This window comes from Orcinus orca, chromosome 17, assembly GCF_937001465.1.
Source record: "Orcinus orca chromosome 17, mOrcOrc1.1, whole genome shotgun sequence".
In the NCBI taxonomy this organism is placed as follows: Eukaryota; Metazoa; Chordata; class Mammalia; order Artiodactyla; family Delphinidae; genus Orcinus; species Orcinus orca.
The window spans coordinates 68009948-68023369 of record NC_064575.1 but is presented as its reverse complement, the minus strand read 5'-3'; the positions used below and the strand labels follow the sequence as shown (position 1 = coordinate 68023369).

Here is a 13422-nt window from a genome sequence, read left to right as displayed (position 1 = left end):
ACTGATCACACATTACCACAGCAAATAGAATGATAATGAAAAAGTTTGAAACATTGCAAGCATTACCAAAATGTGACACAGAGACACAAAGTGAGCAAGTGCTGCTGGAAAAATGGCACCAATGGACGCTCAACACAGGGTTGCCACAAACGTTCAGTTGTAAAAAACACATATATTGTGCTGTGAAGCACAATAAATCAAAGCACAGTAGAGCAAAGTATTGTAAAAAGGGGTTTTACAAATAAAAGAGTGGAACAAGAAGTAGGAGGGGGGTTAGAGCAAAACATTTGTTTCCAAGTTCATTGGCTACTTAAACTCTGTCAATATTACAGTGATAGAAAGAAAAATGGTAGAGCCAGAAAATGCTTCAGAGAACAACTAATTCAGCCCACCCATCACCTTCACCCACTACCATCACCTGCTAATATTTGACAGATGAGGAAAGATGGTTGGGTTTGAAAGAGAACATTCTTTAACACAGTCCAACATGAAAGAAAAATGGAAGGTGAGGAGAGGGACAAAGCTACTATAGATGGAGCCTGAACTGTCCTTTCAAGAAAAGAGACATGGGGGGCTTCAGGAAGGATTCCTGGACTTGTGGGAGGCACTAGATTAGAGGACTTCTGGATTCCCTTCAAGGATTAGGGGTCTACACCAGAGGATGGATGGGTAGGGAATGGGGAGAGGAAGAAAGAAAAAATGGAGAGAAAATTCCATTTAATTTTTCTTTAAAAATCAAGCATAACCCAAAGCAGACTGGCCTCTTTTACAGACAGCACTTTATGCTTCTGCATAGACACCTAGGTACGTGTCCCAGCCTTTGCAGATATTCATCAGTGGTTATGTTATGCACTGCACAGAAACATTTATTTTTGAACTCTTCTTAGACTTTAAATATTATCAGCTGGCAAAGGAGATAGAGCCAGTGTTAAGATGGTCTGTCCTCCTTTGGCTTCTTCCTCACTGCTTTTCTAGGAAAGGCAGAAGAAAGTGAGAGAGAGGACTGAGATGAAGAGCTTTATTAACTTTGCCCATCCTCTGTCCAGTAACTGGTTCCAGAAATTCGGTGCAGGAATTGGGGCTAACCAGATAGGGAGACTCAGTATCCAATATGGGCCACACAGAGTTCTGTCATTTTACCAAAGTGGAAAATTTTCAAGTAAAACACAGAGGCCCAATGGAACTTGCTGAAAACAAGTCTGCAGTTCCTAACGGCTTTCCGATTTTTTAAAAAATATATACGATCATTCCATGCGGTAGCCGAGGAGAAATGACCTTCACCATTATAACTGCTCTCTAATCCTTAAGTCAACCTGATTTATTTATTTTTTCTCTGTGGATTCGTTTCACCTAAGCTTCCCTGTATTTTGAAGAGATGGCAACTAATTTCCTAAGCATGGTTTCAGGAAACCAACAATGTCATGTCCAATTGCCTAGAAAAATACAAATTGCATCAGTATTCTTGGTCAGGTCTTGTATTTGTGGGGCTGCTTGTAGTGAGCACCATCTGTGGGGTTTTTCCCATCTCATCCTCGTCACTTCTTGGTAAGAGAGAAAAGGGTCCGCTGATGAGTAAATGAGCCATGTTGGTGTGACGAAGGGGGCGTGATGGGAAGTCAGGCGGGGGGAAGTCTCAGGACTGCTAGCCCTACCAGGATGGGGCTCACTCAGCAGCAGCAAGCAGGACAAAGGCATATCCCTATGGACCTCTGAGCTGAGCTTCTTGAAAGAAGAGAACCCTCAAAAGTGGCTTTTCAGGAAACTGAAAGTGAACATCAAGAGAAAAAAAGCATTTTTCATTGCTTTCCTGTGGCTTTGCGAGTTGCATCAGGAAAACTTCATTCCCTAGCGTTGAATATTTTCGAAATATTTGAGCCAAGCCCACACAGGGGCCTTGAAAAATATAGCATAATATGATTCGAATGACCAAGAAGCAACAAAGTCAGTTCATCTTGCTTCATTTCCTTCCAAACATTGATCGTTATTTGTAGTTATTTATTCTTTCCTTCTATGTTCTCTGCCTCCTCACTAGACTGTGGGCAGTTTGAAGAGCATCTTTGTTTCGTGTGCCACCATATGCTAAGATCTTCTACAATGCCTGGTACACGGTAGATGCTCAATAGATATGTGTTGAATGAACAGATTCCATCTATTTCTGACAAATCCAGACCAAACCACAGAGCTTTCACTCGTTACTGGTCCACTTCTTTCTCCTAATGTTGACCCAGTTTATCTGAGCCAATAGAAAACCCCAGGGAAATTCAAGAACATACTTTCCCCCAAAACCCTCGGGTCATGAGAGCGTCCTGAAAATACCACCGAAGCAGCCCTGGTTTTGCACTGAATTCTACTTATTGTTGGTTAGGAGTCCCTTACATCACAGCACTCTGAAAATTGCTCTCAGTTAAAAAGTCCATGGCCCTAGGTGAGATCTTTTATTCTTTCAATCTGGTTTATCAGCTCATATTAGGTCCAGACATCCCTGACCCTTGTCATGTCCCAATAAGAAGTGAATAGAATTACTTATTAAAATGCCCAAATGCGTATGAAAAAGGCCTTTCTTTACCTTTGTTATTCCTCTTTCAAAAGGGAGTGCTGTTTCCCTAGCTTGGCACACTTTTTCCAGGTCAATGGGTTTCTGTGAGATTTCCTGAGTTCTGCAAAGAAGAAAGTTTGGAAAAAATTATTGTTTGGCCTGCCACCTTCCCAAAGCCTGAGAACAGTCAGTGTTGATCCCTGTATCAGAAACAAACAATAAAACCCAAACAAACCACCCCTACGCACAAACAACACTTTTTCTTCTAATTAGTGTGAAGAACTACTTCAGTGTTCCCTTGAAGACCTTCTGAGATCTAGACTACAAGACAGAATGCCCATGTGGCGCTGCCTTCCCAAGCAGTACTCTTGCCTGCAAAATCTTTCTCCTACGCACACAGCTCTTCGGCCATTATGGACGGAAACTTCTGAAACCCTGCCTGCTCCCTGAAGTTTTTCCCAATTAACCTTAAGAGAGGTGGTCATTTAATTTTCTAGACATCATTCACCTATGAGATTCAAGACTGCACCATATGATGTTATGGAGGAAATATGTCTTAAAATTCTAGGAATCTTCCAGTAGATTACCAGCTGCACAGAGACAAAGATCATATCTTTTATCATTTTTTTTTTCTTTTTGGCTGCATTGGATCTTCGTTGCGGTGTGCGGGCTTCTCATCGCAGTGGCTTCTCTTGTTGTGGAGCACAGGCTCTAGGCCCGCGGGCTTCAGTAGTTGAGGCGCGTGGGCTCAGTAGTTGTGGCTCACAGGCTCTAGAGCGCAGGATCAGTAGTTGTGACGCATGGCCTTAATTTCTCTGTGGCACGTGGGATCTTCCCGGACCAGGGATCGAACCCATGTCCCCTGCTTTGGCAGGCGGATTCTTAACCACTGCGCCTCCAGGGAAGTCCCAAGATCACATCTTACTCACCAGCATATTTCTGGTATATTTCTGGTAGGCATGCAGTACATATCTGTTGCATGAGTGAATGAATGATCAGAATGACTGTAATCACCAACTGTTTACTTTACCATATGTTTGGAATCATTACATCTTAGAACGGGAAAACTAAAAGAAAAATATCATCTCGTCCTAAATATGCTACTGTGACCACCCCATTTAAAGTTTGTTATCTCTCTACCTTCCCCTCCATATTTCCAATTTTTTTACAACACTTATTTTCTATTGTATAATTTATGTGTAATTTGTTATTTATTTTCTTACTCCCCCAGTTGGATGGTAAACTCCATAGACAGAGTTTATTGACTATTTTATTCACTACTGTATCCCAATTGCCCAGAACAGAGCCTGGGACACAACTATCGTCAAGTGAATAAATTATATTTATTGAGTATGGGCTCCACACATGGGAATCACAGCAGTAGATTTTTCAATCCCCAGCCCCAGCTTCACATCTGTGGAATCAGAATGTTTAGGGATATAAATCTCAGGAGTCTACATGTTATCAAGGTGTCTAGGTGATTCTGGTATAGCTATTCTGAGAACCACTAGTTCACCCAACTCACTAATCTAGGTAATCCTGAAGCCCAGGGAGGTAAAGTGTCACTCAGGGCACATGGGTTATTTAGCGGTGCATCTAAGTGTAATCATTTCTATTCTGATGAGCTTTCCACTCCAGCCATCTAAGAGCTAGATTTACTGAATATGTTTTGCTGCTATTGCCATCTTGGTCTTTGAGATTAAGCTACTTAGAGGCAAGAATTATGGCTTCTGAAATCACTTTCTGGGGTTGTAGCTCAGTAGGCAGGAAGGGCATGAGCCTTCAGGTATTAAAGGACTCTTTGAGGTTAATGATGCTTTTGCACAGAAGAACCACCCCATTTCCATGCTAACATGCCACGATTTCCCTTTCTTCTTCTAGTTCCTGGACATCTCCATTAAATGGACCACCCAGGAAACCTTTCCTCCGAAGTACCTTCATTATGACCCTGAAACCTCTCGTCAGCTGCTGTGTGATAAATGTCCTCCTGGCACCTCCCTAAAACAGCACTGCACAGCGAGGCGGAAGACCCTGTGCGCCCCTTGTCCTGACCACTACTACACAGACAGCTGGCACACCAGCGACGAGTGTCTGTACTGCAGCCCAGTGTGCAAGGAACTGCAGTACGTCAAGCAGGAGTGCAATCGCACCCACAACCGCGTGTGCGAATGCGAGGAGGGGCGCTACCTGGAGCTGGAGTTCTGCTTGAAACATAAGAGCTGTCCCTCTGGATTTGGAGTGCTACACGCTGGTATGCATTCGCTTCCAACATGCGGCCGAATTCATTAGCATCACACACAGTCAGGCAGTAGGGAAAGGTTAAGGGAACATGTTTGTCCCGGTGACATTACAGGACAGCAAATTGCAAAGGTAATGGAACCTGCTAGGTATGTACTATGTGTCTGGATGGCTGCCAAAGAACCATTCCTCAGAGGAACACTTTGCCACTAAGGGGCAATTTAGTTACAAATCTCAAATGCAGCAAATCACTCCCTAATGAGATGCATGATTGACTGCTCTTTCTTAAAGGGACACACTCCGAGTTGCACTGTTTATAGCTGAGCTATGCCTCTGTGTTTCACTTCAGCATGGAGAGCTTCAAACTGCAGTGCTTCCTGACAAACATTAAAAATGTTAACTGATACCAAGAGAGTAATTATGCGGATATTAATGAGGCTCTGGCGTGCTAACAATGAGTAGTTATAATTAATTATGTAAGAAATGAGAATGGCTAGGGGAAATGCAGTTCATTATTAAAAATGAAGCTAGTTCTTCCTTTGGCCTGGCAGTTGAGTGTCTGGGAGGATAAAGATGGTAGCAGCATCTCTTCAATGAGCTTATCCTTTATCTTAGACAAAGCAGACTGTCAAGCCAAGAGTAAGTACCTGTCTACAAACAAAGTACTTTCTCTTTTTGCATTTTGAATAGCATAGGTTAAGGCCAGCGTGCACTGAACTTTCTAAGGTTGTAACCCACTTTTTTTTGTTTTTTTGCTACATTCACGAAGCTTCGGTATAGTCTGCATGCTCTCCTGGCCTGGGAAAATTAAGAGTATTCACCTACTTTTCTGGAGGAAGCAGTAATCGGTATAGATTCCAATGACACAGTCTGAAGCAGTGTTTCTCAACCTCAGCTCTACTAACATTTGGGGGCTGGATAATTCTTTTTGTGGGCAGCTGTCTGGTACATTGTAGAGTGTTTAGCAGTATCCCTGGTCTTTAGCCACTAGATGCTAATAGCACTCTTCCCCCAGTTGTGACAACCAAAAATGGCCCAGACATTGCCAAATGTCCCCTGGATGGCAAAATCACCCCTGGTTGACAGTCATTGGTTTTGAGGATGCTAATTATTTGTAACTATTTTGACTTTAAGAAGTTGTAATATAGATTCTAAATGATTATAAACATTTTAGGTTTAAAGGCCTACAAAGGAAACATATTCAAAAATTGAACTACTGGGCTTCCCTGGTGGCGCAGTGGTTGAGGGCCCACCTGCCGATGCAGGGGACACGGGTTCGTGCCACGGTCCGGGCAGATCCCACATGCCGCAGAGCGGCTGGGCCCGTGAGCCGTGGCCGCTGAGCCTGCGCGTCCGGAGCCTGTGCTCCGCAATGGGAGAGGCCACAGCAGATAGAGGCCCGCGTACCACAAAAAAAAAAAAAAAAAAAAAATTGAACTACTAAGTTGCCTAAGTTGTGAATTTTATAAAATTAATCACAGAAGGTGCAAATTGCATGACAGTTCCTTAAAATGCCTCTAGTATGAGTATCTGAGGAAGAAATTGGTGACACTTCTTAGCTTTTATTGGATGATACTTTGGGACTCAAAAGCTAAGCCAAGGTGTAGAGGGGGAAGCCCACCCAACAGAAACAGATCCACTGAATTCAATTCAGTAATTTATATATGTGGGGAAATTAATTAAGCAGGGGCTATGCAGCTTGGAAACTAGAAAGTTTTGAAAAATAATGGAAGTAGTAAGGATTTTTCTCACACAAGCATGAAAATTTGTTTGTAGAACGAAGTAAGCAGGCAGCCAGAAGACTTAGTACAAAGGTACACGTTTATTCATTTACTTACTGCTCCCTCCCTAGAAACCTACAAAGGAGTTCCTCATGGAAAATACGAGGTTTCCAGTCCAAAGACATGATTCTGTAGTATTATTCTAAAAAGTATTTAATAATCATTCTTGTTTTTTTTTTTTTTGCGGTGCACGGGCCTCTCACTGTTGTGGCCTCTCCCGTTGCGGAGCACAGGCTCCGGACGCGCAGGCTCAGCGGCCATGGCTCACGGGCCCAGCCGCTCCGCGGCATGTGGGATCTTCCCGGACTGGGGCACGAACCCGTGTCCCCTGCATCGGCAGGCGGACTCCCAACCACTGCGCCACCAGGGAAGCCCGTGGTTGTTGTTTTGAAGCCAGATTGTCTTCTCCTCTCCATATTTTACACTGACCCTTGAAAACATGGGTTTGAACTACGCAGGTCCACTTGTATGCACATTTTTTTTCAATAGTAAATACTACAGTACGACATGATCACAGTTGCTTGAATCTGTGAATGCAGAACCCCGCTACAGAGGGCTGACTATAAAGTTATAATGGGATTTTCGACTGTGCAGCCTGTTGGTGCCCCTAACCCACCACTGTTCAAGGATCAACTGTACTTCATCCTGTTAGTCCCGTAATTCTTATGTAATTGCTTATGGCTAGCAATGGTGAATTCTCCACTGAAAAGCACAACTCCTCTTGCCATTCTATTTCACATTTTGCCTGCCAGATTGTACTTTGTATGTTTCTGTTGATATTAATAAGGCAAAATCATTTACTTAGATGGATACATCTTTTTATAAGAAGTTCTATCAGTCATAAAAGAGGGGAGTCGTTTTCAGAAAGGTCATTACATAAAGCCTCCAAATACATTAAAAAAACTTTCCTTCTATAATTCTTGGATTCCTCTTGGTAGAGAACTTTAAAGGCTAAATTACCTGAAAGAATGTCTTGTACCTATGATTTTCTCATTGGGACACATGAGAACACCCAAGCCATCAACATGTATGTGAAGAATGACAAGATTCTTCTTTGTGCAGTTGGCAAAGGGAGACTTGGATCCAGATGTCCAAGACCATTTATCCCCAGAATAGTAGCAATGAAATAATACCATGGAATCTCTGTCCAAATACCTCTGCTTACGATATTGGATAATTTGGTATCAAGTTGGATCCCATTTAAGGAGAGGAGTGTAGCAAGAAAGTACTTAAAAAAATAGACCTCTTTGTAAAGTGGTTCCTAAGATGATGTCACTGCAACCCTGCAACTGGCATTTAACATGTGAAGGTTTCATGCACGGGTCCCCCTTCTCTTTTTTTTCTGCCAACCGTCTGTCATTTTTATTGGCCAATGCATCATCAATCCCTTTTGAAAAGAAAGAAGCCAGAGTTGAAACTAAAACCGATCCATTGTACTCTTTTTTTCTGGTTTTGGAAAAGGATACAATGAGATGGGAGGTTGAAAATTTTAATAAATGAAATTTATTAACTTTCTGTAGCTTTCCTTTGTCCCTTTAGTATTTGGTATCTTGCGTCAGCCAGAACTGGCCTGTAAAAGCTACATTTGAATATTAAAGTCTAAATCTGTTCAACTAGCTTACACTAGATGGAGGTATTTTCATATGCAAGTACACTGTAATGTATGATCTACCCAGGCATAGAGTCGAGGGTTTGAAGATATTTATTTTTAATAGCATCTTTAGTTGTTGACTGGTTCAAGTTTTCCTGCCAATGATTTACCCAAATTTATCAAGTATCTCTCCACCATGAAATAAAATGCCCTTACAGTCACCCTTCCCTGAATTTTAACGACTGTGCTCTTTTCAGACTCGACAGTTTAAGTAAATGGTATATCATCTTCCATTTACTATGTAATTGTAGGCTTACGCTTTTGAGTCTATGGTCAACTTTATTGCCACCTTCAAAAGTTTATTATAATGTTGTAAATTTTTACTTCTCAAGGTTAGCATACTTATGAGTTGCTTCACAATTAGGATTCAGGAAAGAAGGAACTTCAGTAGGAACTGATTGGAATTTAACGATGCAGCATTCCATGGGTACTGATTTCAAAGAATGATATTACAGCAGTTACACAGCAGTTACCTTCATGATTTCCCAGGAATAATTGTGTGGAGATTATGGTTGACAAAAGGATCTTACTGACAGTTTAGCACAGGCAGGACTAATTGAACATCATACGCTTCTTTTCTTTCCTCCCCAATTTTGTGCTTGTAGGTAACAACAAAACACGTTTGTGTTTGTATTACAAGTAGGGGAGACTGCCTAGGGGGCTAACTCTAGAAGTTTTGTTCTGTCTAATGAAGTGAAAAATGAAAATGCCTCAAGTTTTGTGCAATATAATAGTCGCAGTAAAAACCAAGTGAAAAGTCTTATCCAAACATATGGAATTTAAGAAAAAAAAATGTCATGAAGAACCTAGGGTTAAGACAGGAATAAAGACACAGACCTACTACAGAATGGACTTGAGGATATGGGGAGGGGGAAGGGTAAGCTGTGACAAAGTGAGAGAGAGGCATGGACATATGTACACTACCAAACGTAAGGTAGATAGCTAGTGGGAAGCAGCCACATAGCACAGGGAGATCAGCTCGGTGCTTTGTGACCACCTAGAGGGGTGGGATAGGGAGGGTGGGAGGGAGGGAGACGCAAGAGGGAAGAGATATGGGAACATATGCATATGTATAACTGATTCACTTTGTTATAAAGCAGAAACTAACACACCACTGTAAAGCAATTATACTCCAATAAAGATGTAAAAAAAAAAAAAAGATGGTATCTGCTGCGAAAGTATTTGAGAAGAATGTACTAAATGGCTTGGTATTTTCTGTAGGAACCCCGGAGCGAAACACAGTTTGCGAAAGTTGTCCAGATGGGTTCTTCTCCAATGAGACGTCATCCAAAGCACCCTGTAGAAAGCACACAAACTGCAGTGCACTTGGGCTCCTTCTAGCTCAGAAAGGAAATGCAACGCATGACAACGTATGTTCTGGAAACGGTGAACCGACTCACAAGTGTGGAATAGGTAATTATGTTTCAAAATAGCAGTCTTTGTACCACCTCTGAGTTGAATACAAGACCCTCCAGCCCTTCTTAGTCAAACTTGTATTTTCCCTTTCTTGAATTTTAACCAACTAAGACTATTCCCTGTGCATCATCGCTAAAGCCACAACTCAAAATCTTTCAAAAAGTCCCCATCTTCTCACAATCATGCTCCAAACCCTGACTTTCACACTTGAATCAAATGTTACCCACAGAGAACGGGATGGTGTAAAGATTTTGTTTAAGGTTCGATGATCAGAGTCCAAATTGCAGAATTTTTTAAGCTATGCATTTTTATCACTCTTAAGAATATCTGTATTATTAGCCAAAGTATAAATTGGCAACAAAGAAGCATAGTGACATACATAGATGACAAATTAGAAATGCAATACTGGCTTTGTTACCTATGGTATTACTGCATCTGTTGCATGGAAGTTCTAAGTTCCTGTACTTGTCTTAAACTCTTTATTCAGGAAAGGTCAGTAGCTCCAAGCTCAAGTTACCTGAATGTACCTCATGTTGGTGATGGTACTAATCAGGTTGCTGTCCTCACCTTGTCACTCCTACCACCACACTAACCTCAGACCTTCTACCAAGGACTCATCACACCAAGGAGGATTGACCTTTTAGCATTTAATCAGCTTGACTCTCCCCAAACATCTTTTTGTGTGACATAGAAGTATATAAAACATAGGAATGTGGGTTGGGAGATTGAAGATTCAAACCCAGTTCCAACATTCTTTCACTGTGTTGTAAAAATCTTAGCTAAGTCATTCAGCTTTTCTGCTTTCTTATTAAATAATGGAACGAGGGAAGGGATAGAAGAAGAGTGACCGCTAACATTCTCTTTAATTCATTTATACTTTTATTTCTATCATTCTTTGAGCACTTACTATATGCCAGACACTTTTGCTATATGGGCTTTAATCTTTATAAAAATACTGTAAAGTTTGTTCAAGTTAATGTATGAACTTGAACGGCAGAGTCAGGATTCAAACCCAGACCTAATGAATCCAAAAAAAACTATTAATCCCTGGGATATACCAACCCCACCCAGACACTCAGGCCATTGCACTTCTTTTCTAAATGACATGTTTTTGTGTTTGATTATTTTCCCACTTAATGTACGCTTATACATCTGTATCCATCCTTGTTCCCAAAGGTAAACTATGTGTCTGTGTGTGTGCAGAAAATAATACACTATTTCAGTTTACTTTTCAAGCTCCCTTAAAGACAGTGATTTGACATTGATCTTGAAGTAACCTGTAGACACCAGCTAAACCTTTAACAAAATATTTCAGTTACATTAAAATATGTTCATGTATATATTAACATATATATACACATTATGCTATATATATAGAATTTTTGCTGTAAGTTATTTATAGCAGTAATACATTCTTATTAGACGTTTGTTAAACTCTCCCCCCACAAAATGCTCTAAAAGAACATTAGGAAGGACATAAACCCAGTTGGATTAGTGACCTGCCACTAAGACCAGGCAACAGAAGATTGATTTTATTCAAACTTCTCATTTTAGCATGCAATATCCTGGAAAACTCAACTGTGTTGGTTTTTATTATTACTATTATTATTATTATTTTTGTCCCTTAGACGCCCAAGAATCCAATTATTGAGTAAATCTTCTTGGTTTTCCCACCTTCCTTTAGACATGACCCTGTGTGAGGAGGCATTCTTTAGGTTTGCTGTTCCTACAAAGCTTACCCCGAATTGGCTCAGTGTCCTGGTAGACAATTTGCCTGGCACCAAAGTGAATGCAGAGAGCATAGATCGGATAAAACGACGACACAGCTCACGAGAACAGACTTTCCAGCTGCTGAAGTTATGGAAGCATCAAAACAAAGACCAAGATATGGTCAAGAAGGTCATCCAAGGTATGGGAACCTGAAATAAACAACTCGATCAGAAATCAGAACACCTGTCGGCCCTACAACAGAAACAGGACTATGTACCTGTTCAGTTGTGTGGATGATGTTTCCCTTTGGGAATTACTGTTGGACTGAAAACGTATTCATCAAGTGATAGTGGATATGCTATTCCTAGAGCAGTCATGTGAGGTTTTGTTCTCACCTCCTCTACTCCCCAATTTCTTTTTCAAGTGTCTCTCTAAAGGGAGAGATAATACATTTCAAATGCGGGACTAGACCTCAGGAAATCTGACTCTGGATCCCCTTAGCAGTTTTAGGAGCATCCCTTCTGGCCTACCTAGAAGTTCTTTAACCACTTTGGATCTTACTTTGCATTTCTACCAGGAAACTATGTTGGATTTATGTGGTAATTCTCTCCAGAGAGCCTCTAAGTGTCTTACAGGTATCCTCTCATTAATCCTCACAACACAGCCTATTTTATTTTACTTTTATTTTTAAAAATTTATTTACTTATTGATCTATTTTATACATATTAGTGTATACATGTCAATCCCAATCTCCCAATTCATCCCACCACCACCACCTGCCACTTTCCCCCCTTGGTGTCCATACGTTTGTTCTCTGCATCTGAACACAGCCTATTTTAAGATTACCATTTTAATAGCATGTGTTGTGAGGATTAATGAGATAAGGTCTGTAAAGTGTTTGAGTTTCTTGGAGAATCTCCTTTAGAAACTGTGTGTGTGTGTGTGTGTGTGTGTGTGTGTGTGTGTGTGTGTGTGTGTGTGTGTGTGTGTGTGTGTGTGTGTGTGTGTGTTATGATGGGAGAGAATCAGAGGGGAAAAGGAAGTAAGTTTCATCCAGTGTGGACTATAAGCTTTAGGATACACAGTAGAAAAAGTTCTGACTTTAATTAGCATTGGGAGGACATGGCAGAAAAAATGAGGGAGCGTTTTCATAGTGCAGACAGTGTCAAGGAGAAATCCATTCTGCTCTTCACATGTAGTTAAATGACTGAGGAGTCCTACACAACCTTAAAGCCTCAAACATCTGAAACTGAGGCAACAGATTTTAGGCGACTAACAGCTTTAATAGTTGAATGGTTTCAGTTGTGCAAAGAGTAAACTTGTCTTCTGTTTTTGGCAAACAAAATGTATTCTTTGAAAGTATAATTAGCCCTGAAGCAAAAAGAGAGGGAAGGAGAGAATCAGAGACTGTTAGAATTGGAAGGGACCCAATTTCCTATTTTATAAATGAGGACATTTCAGCCCAGAAAGATGAACAGACTTGCCTTCGGGCCCACAGATAATAAATGACTCATGTCATCAATAGAAACGTTATTTATTGCCTCTTATGTTATGTCCTAGCTCATTACTGAAATATTCTCCAGGCCATGTGTATCCTGCTGTTCTTTGGCCTCATATTATTGGGTTTTCACGGCTCCTCCTTTGTGCTGACGATCTCCTGGTGCTATTTATTAAAGACCGTTTGAAGGACCTAATTCTTCAAATAGCACATATATTGGGTATCAGTTAATGAAAGTTTGTATTATAAAATAGCTAACTTTGTGTTTTTCCTAAAAGCTTACCCTTTTAATTTCTCCAAATTTTCTTAGAAAACGGTGTGTCTGTAGTTTCCCACTGTTCTTTTCCAAATTTGGGCTTTTCACAAAGCTGTGTTGGCTGCCTAGAATATAGGAAGCATATTATCCTAGTGTAACACAAAACAATATTTCACTCAATTCTCAGAAATAACTAGCATTACTTAAGCCCTCCCAAAAGGAAAGGAGGAGGTTCTCCTTAAAGTTACGAAATTCTGGGGAACCTCCTTTTGCCTCAGGGAAGTTTTACGGCGGCTTTGGGTGGATGACGTGAATGTCTCTGGCTTTTGCTTTATG

The 13422-nt window shown here is 40.9% G+C and overlaps 2 protein-coding genes across 3 annotated transcripts in view; one reads left to right on the top strand and one right to left on the bottom strand.

Moving 5' to 3' along the window:
• The window catches only part of COLEC10 (collectin subfamily member 10), a 167900-nt gene extending 156404 nt beyond the window's left edge, over window positions 1-11496 (bottom strand). For both annotated transcript variants that reach the window (XM_033419915.2, XM_033419916.2), the window contains exons 1-2: window positions 11362-11496; window positions 2567-2657 (exon numbers count right to left, since the gene is read on the bottom strand). The gene's annotated coding sequence lies outside the window, so the exon portion shown is untranslated. The remainder of the gene's footprint in view (window positions 1-2566; window positions 2658-11361) is intronic.
• Window positions 1-13422, top strand: part of TNFRSF11B (TNF receptor superfamily member 11b) — a 29669-nt gene that overhangs the window by 15028 nt on the left and 1219 nt on the right. The window contains exons 2-4 of the mRNA XM_004265366.4: window positions 4418-4787; window positions 9428-9619; window positions 11307-11531. Coding sequence (XP_004265414.2) covers window positions 4418-4787; window positions 9428-9619; window positions 11307-11531 — 787 coding nt within the window. The remainder of the gene's footprint in view (window positions 1-4417; window positions 4788-9427; window positions 9620-11306; window positions 11532-13422) is intronic.